General features: G+C 42.8%; 1 protein-coding gene and 1 long non-coding RNA gene across 2 annotated transcripts; both read right to left on the bottom strand.

Annotated features, from left to right (window-relative positions):
* Positions 1–5383: 5383 nt before the first annotated feature.
* On the bottom strand, positions 5384–8270 carry LOC117020873 (G-protein coupled receptor-associated sorting protein 2-like). Its single transcript, XM_033103653.1, is given in 3 exon segments — positions 5384–6014; positions 6016–6097; positions 6100–8270. Coding segments are annotated over 3 exon segments (2487 nt in total). The 5' UTR covers positions 7961–8270; the 3' UTR covers positions 5384–5470.
* Positions 8271–8616: 346 nt separating this feature from the next.
* On the bottom strand, positions 8617–10210 carry LOC117020643 (uncharacterized). The gene is made up of 3 exons (XR_004422727.1): positions 10123–10210; positions 9002–9073; positions 8617–8654 (listed from the first exon to the last, which is right to left on the bottom strand). It is a non-coding gene; the product is annotated as an uncharacterized LOC117020643 (long non-coding RNA).
* Positions 10211–19688: the final 9478 nt, after the last annotated feature.

Here is a 19688-nt window from a genome sequence, read left to right as displayed (position 1 = left end):
GTGAAGAGAGTAAGCAAGGGATTGAGAACATATTTGAAGTAATAAAATCCGAAAACTTCTCCAACCTGATGAAGGAAACCAACATACAAGCCCAGGAAGTGCAGAGAGTTCCAACCAGGATAAACCCAAACAGGTGCACACCAAGACACATTATAGTTAAAATGGCAAAGCTTAAAGACAAAGAGAGAATCCTAAAAGCAGCAAGAGAAAGACAGAGGGTTACATACAAGGGAACTCCCATAAGACTATCAAATGACTTTTCTACGGAAACATTGAAGGCCAGGAGGGAGTGGCAGGAGATACTCAAAGTGATGGAAAACAAAGGCCTACAACCTAGATTGCTTTATCCAGCAAGGCTATCATTTAATGTTGATGGAGCGATAAAGAGCTTTCCAGGAAAAAATAAGCTAAAGGAATTTATTACCACCAAGCCAGCATTGCAAGAAATACTAAAAGGACTTCTGTAAATAGAAGAAAGACCAAAACAACCTAACTACAAATTTAAAAATGGCAATAACTATGTACCTATCAATAATCACTTTAAATGTAAACGGATTAAATGCTCCAATCAAGAGACATAGGGTGGCTGACTGGATAAGAAAGCAAGACCCTTGTATATGCTGTATACAAGAGACTCACCTCAGAACAAAAGACACATACAGGCTGAAAGTGAAGGGTTGGAGTAAGATATTTCATGCAAATGGAAATGAGAAAAAAGCTGGAGTTGCAATCCTTATATCTGACAAAATAGACTTTAAAATGAAGAACATATTAAAAGATAAAGATGGACACTATATAATAATAAAGGGATCAATCCGACAAGAGGACATAACCCTAGTAAACACCTATGCACCCAACATAGGAGCACCTAAATATATAAAACAGGTACTGACTGACATAAAGACAGAGATCAAAAGTAACACTATCATAGTAGGGGACTTCAACACACCTCTGACAACAAGAGACAGGTCTTCCAGACAGAAAATCAATATGGAAACAACAGCCTTAAATGATACATTGGACCACTTGGATCTAATCGATATTTTCAGAACATTTCACCCCAATGCTACAAAAAATACATGTTTTTCTCAAGCGCACATGCAACATTTTCCAAGATAGACCATATGTTAGGCCACAAAACAACTCTTGATAAATTCAAGAAAATTGAAATCATACCAATTGTCTTCTCTGATCACAATGCTATGAAATTAGAAATGCACTAGAGGAAAAAAACTGGAAGACACACCAATTCATGGAGGCTGAATAACTTATTACTAAATAATGAATGGGTCAAGCAGAAGATAAAGGAATAAATCAAAAGATATCTCGAGACAAACGAAAATGAAAACACGACGACCCAAAATCTATGGGATGCCGCGAAAGCAGTCCTAAGAGGGAAATTCATAGCTTTGCAGGCCTACCTAAAGAAACAAGAAACATCACTAATCAACAGTTTATCTTCACACTTAAAGGATCTGGAAAAAGAACAGCAAAATAAGCCCAAAGGGAGCACAAGGAAGGAGATAATAAAGATCAGAGCAGAAATAAATGAAATAGAAACCAGAAAAACAATACAAAAGATCAATGAATCCAAGAGTTGGTTCTTAGAGAAGATAAACAAAATCAACAAACCTTTAGCCAGACTCATTAAAAAAAAGAGAGAGGACCCAAATTAATAAAATCAGAAATGAAAGAGGAGAAGTGACAATGGACACCGCAGAAATACAAAAAGTTTTAAGAAATTACTATGAGCAACTATATGCCAACAAATTTTACAACCTGGAAGAAATGGACAATTTTCTAGAGGCGTACAACCTTCCAAGGCTAACTCAAGAAGAAACAGAAACCTGAATAGTCTGATTACCATCAGGGAAATTGATTCAGTAATCAACAATCTCCCAACAAACAAAAGCCATGAAACAGATGGCTTTACAGGTGAATTTTACAAAACGTTCAAAAAAGAATTATCACCTATTCTCCTCAAGCTCTTCCAAAAAATCCAGAGGGAGGGAAGGCTCTCAAACACTTTTTACGAAGCCACTATCACCCTGATCCCAAAATCAGACAAAGACACCACAAAAAAAGAAAACTACAAGCCGATATCTCTAATGAACATAGATGCAAAAATCCTCAACAAAATATTAGCGAACAGAATTCAGCAATACATTAAAAAGATCATACACCATGATCAAGTGGGATTCATCCCTGGTATGCAAGAGTGGTTCAACATCCGCAAATCAATTAATGTGATACACCACATTAACAAAATGAAAAATAAAAATCACATGATCGTATTAATAGATGCAGAAAAAGCATTTGATAAAATCCAACAGCCATTTATGATAAAAGCCCTTAAGAAAGTGGGAATAGAGGGATCCTATCTCTACATAATAAAGGCCATATATGACAAACCCACAGCTAACATCATACTCAATGGGGAAAAGCTAAAACCATTCCCCCTAAGATCAGGAACAAGGCAAGGTTGCCCACTATCTCCGCTTCTATTCAACATAGTGCTGGAAGTTCTAGCCACAGCAATCAGACAAGAAAAAGAAATAAAAGGCATCCAAATTGGTAAGGAGGAAGTGAAATTATCATTATATGCAGATGATATGATACTATACATAGAGAACCCTAAAGACTCCACCAAGAAGCTATTAGAGCTGATAGATGAATTTAGTAAAGTAGCAGGATGCAAAATTAATATTCAGAAATCAGTTGCATTTGTATATACCAATAATAAAACATCAGAAGGAGAAATTAAAAAAAAAACAATCCCAGGGCCGGCCTTGTGGCTCAGGCAGTTAGAGCTCCATGCTCCTAACTCCGAAGGCTGCCGGTTCGATTCCCACATGGGCCAGTGGGCTCTCAACCACAAGGTGGCCAGTTCAATTCCTCGAGTCCCGCAAGGGATGGTGAGCAGCGCCCCCTGCAACTAAGATTGAACATGGCACCTTGAGCTGAGCTGCCTCCCGGATGGCTCAGTTGGTTGGAGCGCGGGCTCTCAACCACAAGGTGGCCAGTTCAATTCCTCGAGTCCCGCAAGGGATGGTGAGCAGCGCCCCCTGCAACTAAGATTGAACATGGCACCTTGAGCTGAGCTGCCTCCCGGATGGCTCAGTTGGTTGGAGTGCATGCTCTCAACCACAAGGTTGCCGGTTCGACTCCCACAGTGGATGGTGGGCTGTGCCCCCTGCAACTAGAGAGCGGCAACTGGACCTGGAGCTGAGCTGCGCCCTCCACAACTAAAAAACTGAAAGGACAACAACTTGAAGCTGAACGGCACCTTTCACAACTAAGATTGAAAGGACAACAATTTGACTTGTGAAAAAAAAAAAAAGTCCTGGAAGTACACACTGTTCCCCTATAAAGTCCTGTTCCGCTTCCCCAATTAAAAAAAAAAAAATCCCATTTACAATTGCTCCAAAGACTATAAAATACCTGGGAATAAATTTAACCAAAGAAGTAAAAGATCTGTACTCAGAAAATTATAAGACACTGAAGAAAGAAATGAAAGAAGATACAAATAGATGGAAACACATATCATGTTCATGGATAGGAACAATTAATATAGTTAAAATGTCCATACTGCCTAGGGCAATATACATATTCAAAGCAATTCCTATCAAACTACCAACGACGTTTTTCACAGAAATAGAACATATAATCCTAAAATTTATATGGGACCATAAAAGACCCCGAATAGCAAAGGCAATCTTGAGAAATAAGAACAAAGTGGGAGGTATAACAATACCTGACTTCAAATTATACTACAAGGCTACAGTAATCAAAACAGCATGGTACTGGCATGAAAACAGACACATACATCAATGGAACACAATAGAGAGTCCAGAAATAAATCCATGCCTATATAGCCATTTAATCTACGACAGTGGAAGCAAGAATTTACAGTGGGGTAAAGACAGTCTATTCAATAAATGGTGCTGGGAAACCTGGACAGACACATGCAAAAACATGAAGCTGGACCACCTCCTTACACCATATACAAAAATAAATTCAAAATGGATTAAAGACTTAAATGTAAGATCTGAAACCATAAAATACCTAGAAGAAAATATAGGAAGAAACTTCACAGACAGTACCCGGAGTAAGATTTTTACTGATATATCCCCTCGCTCGAGGGAACTAAGAGAAAAAATAAACATGTGGGATTATATCAAACTAAAAAGTTTTTTCACAGCAAAGCAAACCATCAATAAACCAAAAAGGGATCCTACTGAATGGGAAAAGATATTTGCCAATGATATATCTGATAAGGGATTAATATCACAAATCTATGAAAAACTCACTCAACTCAACTCCAAAAAAAACAAACGACCCAATTAAAAAATGGGCAGAGGACTTGAAGAGACATTTTTCTAAAAAGGACATACAGATGGCTAAGAGACATATGAAGAAATGCTCAACCTCACTAACCATCAGAGAAATGCAAATAAAAACCACAATGAGATACCACCTCACCCCAGTCAAAATGGCTATCATCAATAAATCAACAAACAACAAGTGCTGGCGCGGATGTGGAGAAAAGGGAACGCTTGTGCACTGTTGGTGGGATTGCAGATTGGTGCAGCCACTATGGAAAACAGTATGGAGGTATCTCAAAAATCTGAAAATGGAACTACCCTATGATCCAGTAATTCCACTCCTAGGTATCTTTCCGGAGAAATCCAAAACTCCAATTCAAAAATCTTTATGCACTCCTATGTTTATTGCAGCACTATACACAATAGCTAAGACATGGAAACAACCAAAATGCCCATCGGTAGATGACTGGATTAAGAAACTGTGGTACATTTATACAATGGAGTATTACGCAGCCATAAAGAAGAAGGAAATCTTACCATTTGCAACAACATGGATGGACCTAGAGAACATTATGTTGAGTGAAATAAGTCAGACAGAGAAAGTAAGTACCATATGATCTCACTTATATGTGGAATCTATAGAAAAGAATAAGTGAATGAACTAATCAGAAACAGTTTTGGAGACAAAGAGGAAAAACTGAGGTTGCTAGATGGGCGGGGGGGTGGGGGTAAGGGGGAAGATGAGGGGATTAGAAAACAATCAGTAACCACAAGATGGCCACGGGGTTTTGAAAATTAATCTGGGGAACGTAATTTAGTGGTTACCAGAGGGTAAGGGGTGTGGGGGTTGGGAGATGAGGGTAAGGGGGATCAAATATATGGTGATGGAAGGAGAACTGACTCTGGGTGGTGAACACACAACGTAATTCATAGATGATGTGATACAGAAGTGTACACCTGAAATCTATGTAATTTTACTAACAATTGTCACCCCAATACATTAAAAAAAAAATCTTAACTTTCAAAAACAAAAACAAAAACAAAAAAACATAAGTTACGACATAAAACCAGGCTGTGAAAACGAAAGCCACTACTCAGGGCTCTTTGGGAACATCAGGCCGATCAGAGGCAGGTGGTTAATCATATTAGCTTTCTTGTCCCCCCTCAGGATCAGGATCATGTTGATTGTCTATCTGGGTTTGTAGGTCCTTGGCTAAGTTCTCAAATTAATGGAATGCAGCAATAAGTGGCTCAAGACTGAAATCATCATCAATTAAGGCCATTGTTCCATTCCTTATAATATTACTGATATTCCAAAACATTTTAATAACAATTTGAATGTTATCGTTTGACTCTTCTAGTATGTTAAAAAAAAAAAAAAGACCCACAAATATCGATAGAGCTTTGGCACTGAATAGTTTTTTGGCCACCACAGCATTTTCAGACAAATTCAACAGCATTCTCAGAACGTGAAACTTTGTTGTTGCATCGCCTGTCACTAACAGGGAGAGAAACCCAGACATAAAATTGGCAACCAGTGTGTGAGAGTCAGTAGTTGTAGTGAGGGATCTAAGCAGCCTTAATCCAAGCAGCTGCTCGGGGGAATCCACGGTTTGTGCAAGGGTTTCCTCACACACTTGACATACATGTATCTCAATCGTGTTTAGATTTGGACATGGTGGAGCTGAGAATTACATTTTCCAAAAACTGTGTCCTAGCTCGGGAGGAGGGATAGTTGAGCAAGGTTTTAATAAGTGAGACGACACCCGAATGAAATCTCGGGAAAATTGAGAATCACTTCTCATACCCATTTTAGATATTTCCTGAATAAATGGATCTCGGATTTTGTCCATTAACAGAAGGAGTTCTTCAAACTCTCCAGAACCAATTTTAAGTTCACATTGGATGCAGCTGCAGGACCAACTCTCAGGCTCTGCACTCTCCCTGGTCCTAAGGTGCTCCCGAATTTCCCTGACTGACCTGTAGGATGGTTCATACTGAAATGGGAATTCAGGATCAGCCTGATTGCGCTGAAGTACAGATTCCTGCTCTTCCCCTTCTGGGGTACGTTCTGCATTCTGGGGCTTTCCCTCAGACAGTTCAGCGAAATCAGCTGCTGCTGCTTCTTCAGGAATTCTAAAGGGGCTTAGGGATGGGAAACCAACGAAATAACAAGGACCAGGTTTGAACTCAACAGTGACCTCTTCCCAAGTTTGGGGCCTGGATGATGTATTAATTTCCTCAGCTGAATCGTGGAACCTGGGACTAGCCTTGTACACCGGATTGGGATTTAGGTCAAAGCAGGCCTCATCCCTGTCCCAGAACCAGGATCCAAATATGGCCTCTTCTTCAGACTCTGGCCTGGTCTCTTCTCTGGCCACAGCCCCCAAACTGAACTCTTCCTCAGTCTCAAATGAGGATCCACCGATGGCCCCCTCCTCAGCCCCTGGCGTGGACTCACAGATGGCAGAAGCCCCGGCCTCCATACCGGCCTCTTTCTCTGCCCAGAACCAGGACCCAATGATGACTTCCTCCTCAAACCTGGGCTCCTGTTTGACCCTATCACTGTTATCAACATCTTTCTGGGCCCTGGGCTTCAGGACGGTACTGGGCTCTTCCTTGTCTCTAGGCCTGAATCTACTATTGGCCTGTTCTCCAGGCACAAACCAGGACTCCTTAAAGTACTCATCTTCAGACTCATCTCTGACTCTGGGCCTGAATGAGGTGTTGGTATTTCCTCTAGGACACAAGCAGAATGGATTGCCAGACTCCTCCTCAGACCCAGACCAGGAATCAATATAGGGATCTGGCTTGGATCTGGGCCTAGACCTGAGGTTAGGCTGATGTTTAGTCCTGTGCCTGGACCTGGTATTGGCCTCTTCTCTGGGCCGTGATCTGATACTGGCCTCTTCTCCAGCCCAGAAGGAAGACATCGTAGAGATCTCATCTGCTGACCAGAATCCAGATTCATTAGAGCCCTCCGCTCTGGCCCTGGGCCTGGGATAGCACCAAGACCCGGTATTAGTTTCCTCCCCTGATCCAAACCAGGGTTGGATTCCCGTCTGACCCTGGGAGCCAAGAAAGGCCTCAGTGTCCACCCTGAGCAGTTCCCTATCTACAGACAGGGCCACAGGTGTAGCACCTGAGCCACACTCACTACTGAGCAGTGGCCAGGCTACTGCATTGGTCTGGGGTACGCCCTCTTTTTGGGACATTGCCTTAGCCCCAAACTCAGTCTGGGCCCAAGCCTGGGCTTCATACTTGGGCCTTGCCCCAGGGATTGCCTTGCCCTCAGTTTTAGGACATGCCCTACCTACTGCCCCGGTCTCGGTTTTGGGCCTTGCCCCAGACATTGTCTGGGCTTCACTTCTAGGCCTTGCCCCAGCCATTGCCTGGGACTCAGTTTTGGGCCTTACCCCATTCATGGCCTTGGACTCTGTTTTGGGCCTGGCCCCATTCATGGCTTTGGATGCAGTTTTGGGCCTTGCCCCAGGTATTACTTGGGCCTGTGTCCTAACCTTGGGTCTGACCACCAGTGGGACTTCGTTCTCTCTCTCATCCCCACCCCCAACCTCTTCTCCAGCCTTCTTTTCAGGCTTGGCCTGGGCACCAGGCTCAATCTCAGCCCCAGTCATTGTACCAGTTACAGAGACGATGCAGTTAAATACCAGTTAACACAGTCCCCGCCTCTACCACATATCTGTCACAGTTCTGTATCTTCATACTCTGATCTTTCAGTCATTCAGGCAATAGAGTTGGAAATATGACTCAGAGTCAATCACCAGTCCAGCAGTCAGCCAGCCTCCTGCCCAAGACCAGCCTCAGCCAATATCACAGACAGAGTGCAAAAGAGGCACAACCAAGCAGGGGGAGGATGGATGGTTCCCAGGCGGTGCAGACCTATGGAGGGTGGTGGTCAGCAGCAATTACAACACCGCCAGAGATGCCACTGGAGGCGGATCTAGGGAGAGAGAAGGACAGGGGACTTTGAGTCTCTTTGAATTGTGTAGCTCCATGCAGGGACACACACACAGACTGGACCTTGAATTCTTGGTGGGGCTGTTGGGCTATTAGAAAGTCCCTCTGTCACATTCATTTTGCCCACAGCTGCCACACTATTTGGCCTGCCACCACACAGATGTGAGGTTGGTGGGAAAATATGTTGGCAATGAGAGAGGCTGAGGAGTCCTGAGACTAGACCCCAATCACTCTTGGGCCTGCGTTGGTCTCCACTACCCCACTCGAAGTTGTACCCACCGTCATACCAGCCTGCTCTGACATGGTGCAATTTCCCACTCCTTGCTTTGTTCCAGTGGTACCAATTATGCCCTAGAGCAGACAGCAGGCCGTCCCATGGACAAACAAATATACAGGAGAAAATAGAGTCTGAGTGCTTGGTTGACAGGCAGACACCCTGACCCCTGACACAAACATCTCTCTTTCTGTTTAAGGGTCCAGTTTGTCTAACGTTTCCTGTCTCCTGGTCCCTGATCTCAGGTCTTCTCCTCCTATTCACAGCCCAATCCATACCTATCCCAGTATTCCTAATATCTCCTGCAGGAAATGGACAAGGGATGCTGGGGCAGTGTGCAAATCTGGCAGAGAGCAGGAGAGGTGAATCAAAGACCTGCCATGATCTTACTCTGTCGCTATCCCCTGCATTTCCCCCTTCTCACCAACTTCCAGAGAATTGAGCCAGTCTCTTCCTCCTTTCCTTCCTTGCAGAAGTGACCGGTCTTAAAGTAAGCCTAGGGACAAATGGACGAAAAGAAAACACAGTCAGGAGACCATGGTAGCAACTGAGTACTTGGTGGACAGACCAGTACCAATGATGGGAGTCCACAAGTGATCTGTCTTTCAACATTTAAGGTCTTGTAGGTAGAATATTCTCGCTTTACTACGGCCCTCTGTTTCAGGGTTCCAGATGACGACATCTTTTCTTGACGTCACAGTTGTCCCATGGCTCCTGTCTTCAATTCTGAGGATTCACCACTAGGTCCAACACACCCCTTTGCCTTGGACAGCATAAAATGGGGGAAGGGCGCCCGCATATTCTAGAAAACAGGTTGTGCAGTGGTTCTTGTAATTATGACTTCCGTCTCGCCCTCGCCTCCGAGCCCATCTTTTCCTACCCCCAATTACTGCTGGAGGTAAGGGAGGAAGCCAAGGGAAGTGCCTAGGAACTGGTACAGATGGAACTTTTAGGATTTATTCCTGGATGCCTGACCCGCTCTGGTCACAGTCACCCAACCCCAATTGGGGTCTCCAGTCAATGGCAGCTGCCCACCCCCCACCCCCACACACCTCCAGAAATCCAGGCTATTTTCCTGCTCCAACTTTTTATCAAGCTGCTCCTTGGCAGATAGATGCACGCCGCCGCCTGAAATCGCCAACCTACTGCGCACACAGCAGAGACCCTGGCATCAAGGAAGCGCCTGTGGGAAGGGACAGCCCCCAGGACACGGGGCCCAACAGACCCTTTCCAGAATCAGGGCCCGGAGTAGCCAACGCCCCCGCTCCGGCGCCCCCCAGCCCAGTTCTGGCTCCGCCATTTCTCCCGCAGCAGCAGCCTCCCCCACAGCCATCTCTGGGAAAGCTGGCTGTGGAGAGGCCGGCGTGGATCGCTTCCCCAGGAGCCCAGGGCGCATCTGAGGCCACCCCTGGGCCCTGCGCCCTGGCCCCAGCCCGCGCCAGTCGCCGCCGCACCCTCCGCGCGGAAGTGCCCTGGCGGCCTCCGCGCAGCGGTTCCACCTCCTCCCCCGCAGCCTCCGCTCAGGCGTCCCCCGGCACTGCGCACCTCTCTCGGGGACGGGCCCCGACCTGGTGGCCGCATTGGCCTCCTCGCCAGGCTGCCAGGCGCTGGGCGCCGGTTGTAAGCTGGTCGGGCTGGGGGGTGGGGCGTCTCCCGCCCCCACAACACCCCCTCTTGCCTTTCCAGTCTCGGGGTCCAGGTGGTCCGCCTCCCGGACTCTCGGAGCTCCTCACTCGCATTCCAAGTCATCCTATTATCAATATTTTAATTTCTGAGGCATCGCTTTGACGGGATGAAGGAGGAAAAACAAGAATGGGCAACTACCATGTTGAGGGCCTATTGGATGCCACATGCTGTAGGTTGCCTTTTTTCACAGTTTTTTCTCTTTAAGTTTTCAAAGCAATACTGGAAGGTGGACATCATTACTTACTTTCTACTCATGGGAAGATACTAAGGCTCACAGAGTAGAGTACACTCTCAAAGAATTCTAGGGAGGCGTCAAATGGACACAGAAGCCAACTTGATGGGGCTCATACTGGCCAATTCTGTGACAATGTGAGCATCAAAATGCATAATCATGCTGCCAGATGGTAACCCTTTGAGAAAAGCAGCAATCTATGAATCATGCTAATATAAATAAATTCATGAATAAATAAATAATTGACAGGGAGAAGGAAAGCTGTCCCCAACATTTGAATGTCAATTTATAAATCTAGATGGAATGACAGATTTACAACAGCAGCAGTTAACAACTATCATAGTAATGAGTGACTCAGGCAAGAATCATGAACGAATTTTCAGTCTGTACCAAAACCCCCACAGCAGTCACTGAGTCACCACAGTAACCATGCTGGCCAAGGAAAGCTGGGAGAAAAGAAGTAGCAATCATCCTGATTAGGTTCCTAATGTGTACTAGGAATTGAGCAGGGCTTTTGACAAAACACATAATAATTAACCTCAAATATTCCTCATGATAAATATTCCTCATGATAAATATTCCTCACAGATTTACCTCACAGACACACACACACACACACATTCATACACGCTGTCTCCCCCTTTCCCTTGTCATCCAAGAACCCCGGATCATCAAGGTGGTTGTGTTTGAGCATAAAGAAGAAAATTCCACAATTCAATTCAAGTCACACCAATAAAGTTAAAAGCTACTAAACTATTTCATTTTGGAGACTGATTTTCTAGAGATGACCTGTCGAACTTTCTCTGGGGCATTTTTTCTCCCTAGTTTCAGTACCTTGCCAGTAATATCTAAAAGCTGATATGGAAATGTAAGCATAATGAATATTGTGTTGGTAGATTTTGTCAACATGGCAGAGCCACAGTGATCAGATATTTGATCAAATGTTACTATGGATGTTTCTGTGAGAGTGCTTTTGAATGAGATATGCTTTTAAATGGGTAGACAACATGGATGGATCTTGAGCGTATAATGCTAAGCGAAATAAGTCAGACTGAAAAAGCAGAGAACCATATGATTTCACTGATATGTGGTATATAAACCAAAAACAACAAAAGAATAAGACAAACAAATGAGAAACAAGAACTCAGAGACACAGACAATAGTTTAGTGGTTACCAGAGGGTAAGGGACGTGGGGGGTGGGAGATGAGGGTAAGGGGGATCAAATATATGGTGATGGAAGGAGAACTGACTCTGGGTGGTGAACACACAATGGGATTTATAGATGATGTAATGCAGAATTGTACACCTGAAATCTATGTAATTTTACTAACAAGTGTCACCCCAATAAATTTAAATAAATAAATAAATAAATAAATAAATGGGTGGCTTTACTCATAAAGCCTCAGCCTCCCATAATGTGGGTGGGCCTCACCTAATCAGTTGAAGGCATGAACAGACCAAAGGGCTGGACTCCCCTGAGTCTCAGGGAACTCTGCCAGGAGACAGCATTTTGGACTTTATCTAAAGCATCAGCCCTTTGTGGGTCACCAGCAGACTGCCTTCAGACTCCAAAGGTAACTTTTTCCTGAGTCTCATGCCTGTAGGCCTCCACCACCAAATTTTGGACTAACCAAGCCTCCACAATCTCATGAGTCAATTCATTAAAATAAATCTCTATCTATATATAAACATCGTAGAAGAGGGTAAAAGGGGTCGGTCAAATGTATGGTGATGGAAGGAGAACTGACTCTGGGTGGTGAACACATAATGCAATACAGAGATGATGTATTATAGAATCATACACTTGAACGCTGTGTAGTTTTGCTGACCAATGTCACCCCCAATAAATTTCAATAAATAAATAAATAAATATCTATTTATAAATATCTGTTTGGCTCTGTTTCTCAGGAGAACCCTGACTAATACACATATTAAACATCAAGTATCTTTCCCATCCTAAAATAAGCTGTGCTTTCAACCAAAAAGATAATCCCAGTAACATTTGGTTACTGACACTTCAGTGAAAATATAATACCTGCATATTGTAATAAAAATACAACGACCATAGCATCAAACTGTATGAACTACACAGAGGTAATCTATGTAGAACATCTATGTCCACAGAAGTACAAGGGCTGTACTCTGAACACCACAAAACATTGCAGAGAGAAATTAAAGGTCTAAATAAATGGAGGGACATTTCACTTTCATGTGTCAGAAGACTTGGTATGGTTAAGATAGATGATGCTTATTCTCCCCATACTGATCTATACACTCAATGCAATCCCAGTAAAAATCCTAGCGTACATTTTTTAAAAGAATTTGACAGACTTATTCTAAGAGTCATGTGGAAACACAAAGAGCCTAGGCTATGAGAGACGACTTTGAAAAAGAAGTACAAAGTTGTAAGATAAGCACTACCTACTCACTATAAATCTATAGTAAACAAGACAGTGTGGTGTTGGGATGAAGGTAGAAATGTATATCAAAGAAACAAAGAGTCCAGAAACAGACCTATACGTATATGGAGAAATTACTTTTGACAAAGCTACAAAGGCAATTCAGTGTAGACAGGATAGTCTTTTCAACAAATGGTGCTGGGACAAGGGAACAAACATTGATAAGCACAGACATAAACTGTGACCTATCTAATATACACTGTATAAAAGTCAACTCAAAATGAATGACAGACTTAAACATAAAAGCTAAGACTATAAACTTCTGAAAAAAATAAAACACAGGAGAAAATTATTATGACCTCAGGTTAGATGAAGACTGCTTAGATATGATACTAAAAGCAAAATCAAAACCATGAATGAAGAGATTAATAAATACCTTGCATATGCCCGGAAGTTCATTAATATCATTATAACAGACCGAATTCTGTGAAGGAACATGCACAGTTTAAAAAGATGAGGTAATAACCTCTTGTCAATCACAGGTGTCAATAAAGTGGTCCCACTCCAGGGAAAGGAAGAGCCCATTCTAGAGAAAAAAAGGGATAAAAACTCCAAGTCCCCGCCAGTCAACGCCTCTTGAGCCTTGCCTTTGCTCAGGCCCGCTCCAAACTCTTCAGAGTGTACTTTCTCTTCTAATAATGGCCCTTGAGCCACTGCTTTCTGCTCGAGCCCACTTCTATTTCTTGAAGTATACTTTTTCTTCTAATAATCTGCTTTTTCACTACTTAAAAAAGAAGAGGTTAGTAAACTAGACTTCTTCCACATTATAAACTTCTGTTCTTCCAAAGACTCTGTTGAGAGAAAGAAAATACAAGCCACTGACTGAGAGAAAATATCTGCAAATCATATATCTGATCAAAGACTTGTATCCAGAATAAAAAAATGTCCAGTAGGTCAGTAAGAAGAAAACAGACACTCCAATAAATAAGTGAGCGAAGATTTGAACAGATAGTTCACCAAAGAAGACATATACATTTCAAATAAGCTCGTGAAAAGATGCTCAACGTCATTAGTCATTAGGGACATGTAATATCACTACAGCCCTCTGAGAATGGCCAAAATTGAAAAGACTGACCATACCAAGTCTTGGCAAGGATGTGGAGGATGGAACTCTCAGACACTGCTGGTGGCAAACAAAAATGGTGCGGCAATATCTGGAAAACAGTTCACAAGTTTCTTACAATGCTAATCTTAGAAATACTATATGACCCAGCCGTTGCACTCCTAAGTATTCACCTGAGAGAAAGAAAGCATATGTCTAAGCAAAATCTTATACACAAATGCTTACAGCAGCTTTATTTTAAAAGAGCCCCAAATTGGAAACAATCCACATGTCCATTGCCAAGTGAATGGATAGAAGAAATTGTGGTATATCCATAAAATGGAATATGAGTCAACAGTAAAAACAAGGAACTATTCATACATGCAACAAATGGATCAATCTAGAAGTAATTAGATTGAAATAAAGAAGACAGACATAAAAGAATGTACATGGTATGTGTCCATTCACATAAAATTATGGGAAAAGAAAACTATGCTACCATGACAAACGATCAGTGGGAGTGCGTTAGGATGACGTGGAGGGGGAGGTGGGAGAAGTAGGTGGGGGTATTACAAAGGGACACAAAGAAGGATTCTTGAGGTGATGGATATGTTCATTATCTTGATTGTAGTATTGGATTCACACACACACACCCACACACACACACACACACTGGGCCTGTCAAAAAAATGTATACAAGTGGACACCTTGGTCAACGTTGCTCAAGCAGTAGTTTGCCATAATCAGAAGTGTCTGGACACTGATGGTAAGCACTTTGAGCACCTCTTGTAATTGCAGAAGTCAAACGTGACTTATATTCATCTTTTGTTATTGGTATATATTGAGTATTCCAATTAATACAGTTTTTTCCTTTCTTAAAACATGTATAGACTTTTTTAGGGACTATGTGTATGCATATCTCAAAATTTATTAGGACATATACTTTAAATATGCAACGTGTATTGTATGTCAACCATACCTCAATAAACTACTGGAAATATACTTATATAATGACAATTCTGTGATACGATTAAATTAATCAGGTGAACAATTCCCATGATGATGCTCCTGTACTATTAACAGATCCACACTATGCCTTATGAAATTGGTCCGCACGACATATAACCAAAATAGCTATAATAATTTGCAATGAAATATGTCCAAATACTTAGGGAAAGTTGATGTCCATGTCGTTCTGAAGTACAGAAATAAAATTACTATATCCCAGGGAAATATTCATAATGATATTTAAGAAGAGCTGCTGGTTATTTGGGAAAATGTGGCTGGATATCATTATAATAGGGCAAACTCGAGGGTAACAAATAGTTTTTAAAAAATAATTACTTCTGGTAATTGACATTTTAAACTGACACTTGGAAAATTCCTGCCCTTTAAATATTTCATTATATAATGGGGGAGAAAACAACAACAACATGGTCACCAGGGAGGAATCTACATTACAATGCCAAGTTGCTAGGAAAGATCTAATAACTGCCTATTTGCAAACCCATAGGCAAGGTACAAGGGGATTGCTGATCTTTACGTACACGGTTTGAACGATTTGGGTATATTTATTGCAAATGCATGTTAAAGACCAACTTCCTTCTCCAACTGGACAATTCATTGCTTTTTCGTCACCCGCCACCCCCCCCCAAAAAAAAGGTGAGCCTCAGGGCTATTACAAAGCCTGTTTTAGCCGCTGATGGAATCACATTCCACCTGCTAACCCTCTACCCCGCCCACAAGATGAGATCAAAGTAGCTTCTCTACTTTGAGGCTGGTTTGTGACCCTCACAGGAGAGATTCCCCTCCATGCTTTTCTTCAGATCTAGGAACTCACTTGAGCCAGGTGTCAGATCCTGCCAGGGATGTGACCTGTTAGGGTCTCCTGAGGACGGCTGCCCTTGAACCTGGAGTGGAAGCCTCAGCTGCCATCAGGACACCGATGCTCACAACCTGCCTCCTTCAGACACCTGATATGAGCTCGGCCACCGGCAGGAGGAGCTGCACGGGGAGAGACAGATCCAGCAAGCACTGTGCGTTTCTGGTGCCAGCATGTGCCCGGCACCACAGGCTAGGCACTGGGTTAGTGCCAGTGACACTGATACAAATGCCTAGTGATCCTAACAACCAGAAGTCACAATGGGCTTCTCACCAGGGCCTTGTCTTCTCCTTTCCTTGGCTGTCCCCTAACAACAAAGTCGAAGAGGCAGAAGAAGCGGCGTGTATTTGCACAGGCATCCTGAGCTTTCGAGAACCACAAGGCTGTGGGTTTACCCACGTGTCATCAGCGCATCAGTCCACAGCGATCCTGTGGCTTAAGCATTCTCATCCCCTCTTGACAGAGGGGGGAGCTGGGGCTCAAAGAGAGTCGTTGCCCGTCTTACCTCCCATGACCCTGCCTTTAGAAAGAGAGTAGCTCCAGGACACCACACTCACTGGGGCCCGGCAGGACCACAATGGCTTTGTTTACAAGACAGCCAGGGCATCGAACCCCAAACGGGAAAGAGGCAACTTGAATATGGATCCCTCTGTCTCCCTACACCCCAGGGTGATTCAGCACTCACCGCTGGGACCCGCACTCTCAGCTGAGTCCCAAACACCTGCAGGCAGGACCAAGATCTTGTCAACAGGCCAGGTCTGTCTCTATTAAAATGTCGTCACGGCCATCGCCACAATGACGTCAAGATTCTATGGCAATCACAATGCTAAGGCCTGTCCTCAAAACCGGAAACGCCTCCCATCTCAAAGCCATCACTTGCAGAGTCCTGAAAATCTGCATCCTCTCAGTCACCCAACACCAACGGTTCCGTCTTCTGCATGGAGAACGCTGCTATTCAAATCACATAAAAATCCATCAATTACCAGCCCATGTTTGACATTTCCTGCATCGATCCATACACCCATCCATCCCTTTGTTCGTTAACAGACATTAGCCCCAATGACACCATCCCTTTGCTTGTGTTGCCCCACACTTCCACTGAAATTACACTTTCCAACTCAACAACCTCCTTTTGTCACACTTGTAGATCAAGAATGTTGAACTGATTTTTCAAATGGAGACAAACAGTTATTTTATCAAGAGGAAAGGATTTCCTTCTGCCAGGATGGAACTCTGTCACATTTTTCCTGACTGTTAAGCCTGTGGACCCTGAGAAAGAAGATACCTGCCAAGAAGGGCTCCTGGTGGCTATCTGGGCTCAGATTTAAAAGCAGAGCCTAGCAGCCATTTCTACATAGGGGACTGTCATGCAAACTGCACTTCAGGGAGAAGCCTGCCCTGAACTGCCTGCCTGCACTGTGTTCTTGCCATCTGAGCAAGCCCTTATAAAGGAGGTCTTGGACTCATATTTCAACCAACTGGACTCAGACTTTCCACATACAATCGGAGTTGTGCAGTTATGTCCTCATTAGCATCTCCACCGACCAAACAGAGTGGCTCCAGTTGGTGGGAGAAGGACTAGGCAGCCAGTAGAGGTGGGGTAATGGAGGGTGAGCATCCTAGTCTCTGGTAAGAACAATGTCCGTACTGTCCACAGTGTACATCAGACACTGATGTGAGGAGAGATACGAGTAAATCAATGAACGAGATGTAGATTTGGTGTCAACAGCAGACGGAACTGCTTTAATATACATATGAATACTTCAACCAGAATTGGTATCTTAGTAAACAAACCGTTTCATGATATTTTTTACTCTTTTCAAAATGTACCTTATTAAAAAAAAAGGAAAATGGAGATAGATGTGATGCCACCTGGTGGTCAGGTCCAGGATTGCAGCCCCAAGAGTCTCACACCAGGGGCCTCAGCAAAAGGGCAAGGAGGGATGGAAGTTGGGACCTTGACTTTGTGGGAACAGCCAGCGGTTTTCTGGGGTTTCGCTTAACTGGAGTAATCCCTCTGTTTGTATTCCATCACTTTTCTAGGAGATTTTCTGGGATATCTAACCTTGAGGTTACAAGTCCAGCTCTGGTCTGAACTGAGGGTAAAGCTGGAACAGTGAGCGTGTATTTCTTTTTTTTCCCTTCAATTTATTTATTTATTTATTTTTTAATTTATTGGGGTGACAATTGTTAGTAAAATTACATAGATTTCAGGTGTACAATTCTGTATCACATCATCTATACATCCCATTGTGTGTTCACCACCCAGAGTCAGTTCTCCTTCCATCACCATATATTTGATCCCCCTTACCCTCATCTCCCACCCCCCACGTCCCTTACCCTCTGGTAACCACTAAACTATTGTCTGTGTCTATGAGTTCTTGTTTCTCATTTGTTTGCCTTGTTCTTTTGTTGTTTTTGGCCTCTATACCACAAATCAATGAAATCATATGGTTCTCTGCTTTTTCTGTCTGACTTATTTCGCTTAGCATTATACTCTCAAGATCCATCCATGCTGCCACAAATGTTCCTATATCATCTTTTCTTACCGCCGAGTAATATTCCATTGTGTATATATACCACAACTTCTTTATCCATTCATCTATCGAAGGACATTTTGGTTGTTTCCACGTCTTGGCCACTGTAAACAAAGCTACAATGAACATTGGAGCACCCGTGTCTTTATGTGTAGATGTTTTCAGATTTTTTGGGTACATACCCAGGAGAGGGATTGCTGGGTCATATGTTAATTCTATTCGTAATTTTTTGAGGAACCTCCACACTGCCTTCCATAACTGCTGCACCAGTCTGCATTCCCACCAACAGTGTATGAGGGTTCATTTGTCTCCACAGCCTCTCCAACACTTGTTACTATTTGTCTTGTTGATGATAGCCATTCTGACTGGGGTGAGGAGATATCTCATTGTGGTTTTTATTTGCATTTCTCTGATGATTAGTGATGTTGAGCATTATTTCATATGCCTATTTGCCATTTGTATGTCCTCTTTGGAGAAATGTCTCTTCAGGTCCTCTGCCCATTTTTCAATTGGGTTGTTTGTTTTTTTGTTGTTGAGTTTCATGAGTTCCTTGTATATTTTAGATATTAGTCCCCTATCAGAGGCACTGTTTGCAAAAATCTTCTCCCATTCAGTTGGTTGCCTCTTTATTTTGTCGATGGTTTCTTTTGCTGTGCGGAAGCTTTTAAGTTTCATATAGTCCCATTCGTTTATTTTAGATTTTACTTCCATTACCTTTGGAGTCAAATTCATAAAATGCTCTTTGAACCCAAGGTCCATGAGTTTAGTACCTATGTTTTCTTCTATGCAGTTTATTGTGTCAGGTCTTATGTTTAAGTCTTTGATCCATTTTGAATTAATTTTGGTACATGGAGACAGATAGCAGTCCAGTTTCATTCTTTTGCACGTGGCTTTCCAATTCTCCCAGCACCATTTATTGAAGAGGCTGTCTTTCCTCCATTGTATGTTTTTAGCTTCCTTGTCAAAAATTATCTGTCCATATTTATGTGGTTTTATTTCTGGGTGCTCAATTCTATTCCATTGATCTATGTGTCTGTTTTTCTGCCAATACCATGCTGTTTTGATTATTGTAGCCCTGTAGTACAAGCTAAAGTCAGGGAGTGTGATACCTCCAGTATTGTTCTTTTTTCTTAAAATTGCTTTGGCTTTTCGGGGTCTTTTGTGGTTCCAAAAAATCTGATGACTTTTTTGTTCTATTTCTTTAAAAAATGCCATTGGGATTTTGATGGGGATTGCATTAAATCTGTATATTGCTTTGGGCAATATGGCCAT

Source organism: Rhinolophus ferrumequinum, chromosome X (genome assembly GCF_004115265.2).
Source record: "Rhinolophus ferrumequinum isolate MPI-CBG mRhiFer1 chromosome X, mRhiFer1_v1.p, whole genome shotgun sequence".
NCBI classification, from domain to species: Eukaryota; Metazoa; Chordata; class Mammalia; order Chiroptera; family Rhinolophidae; genus Rhinolophus; species Rhinolophus ferrumequinum.
This window is presented reverse-complemented; position numbering and strand designations above follow the sequence as displayed.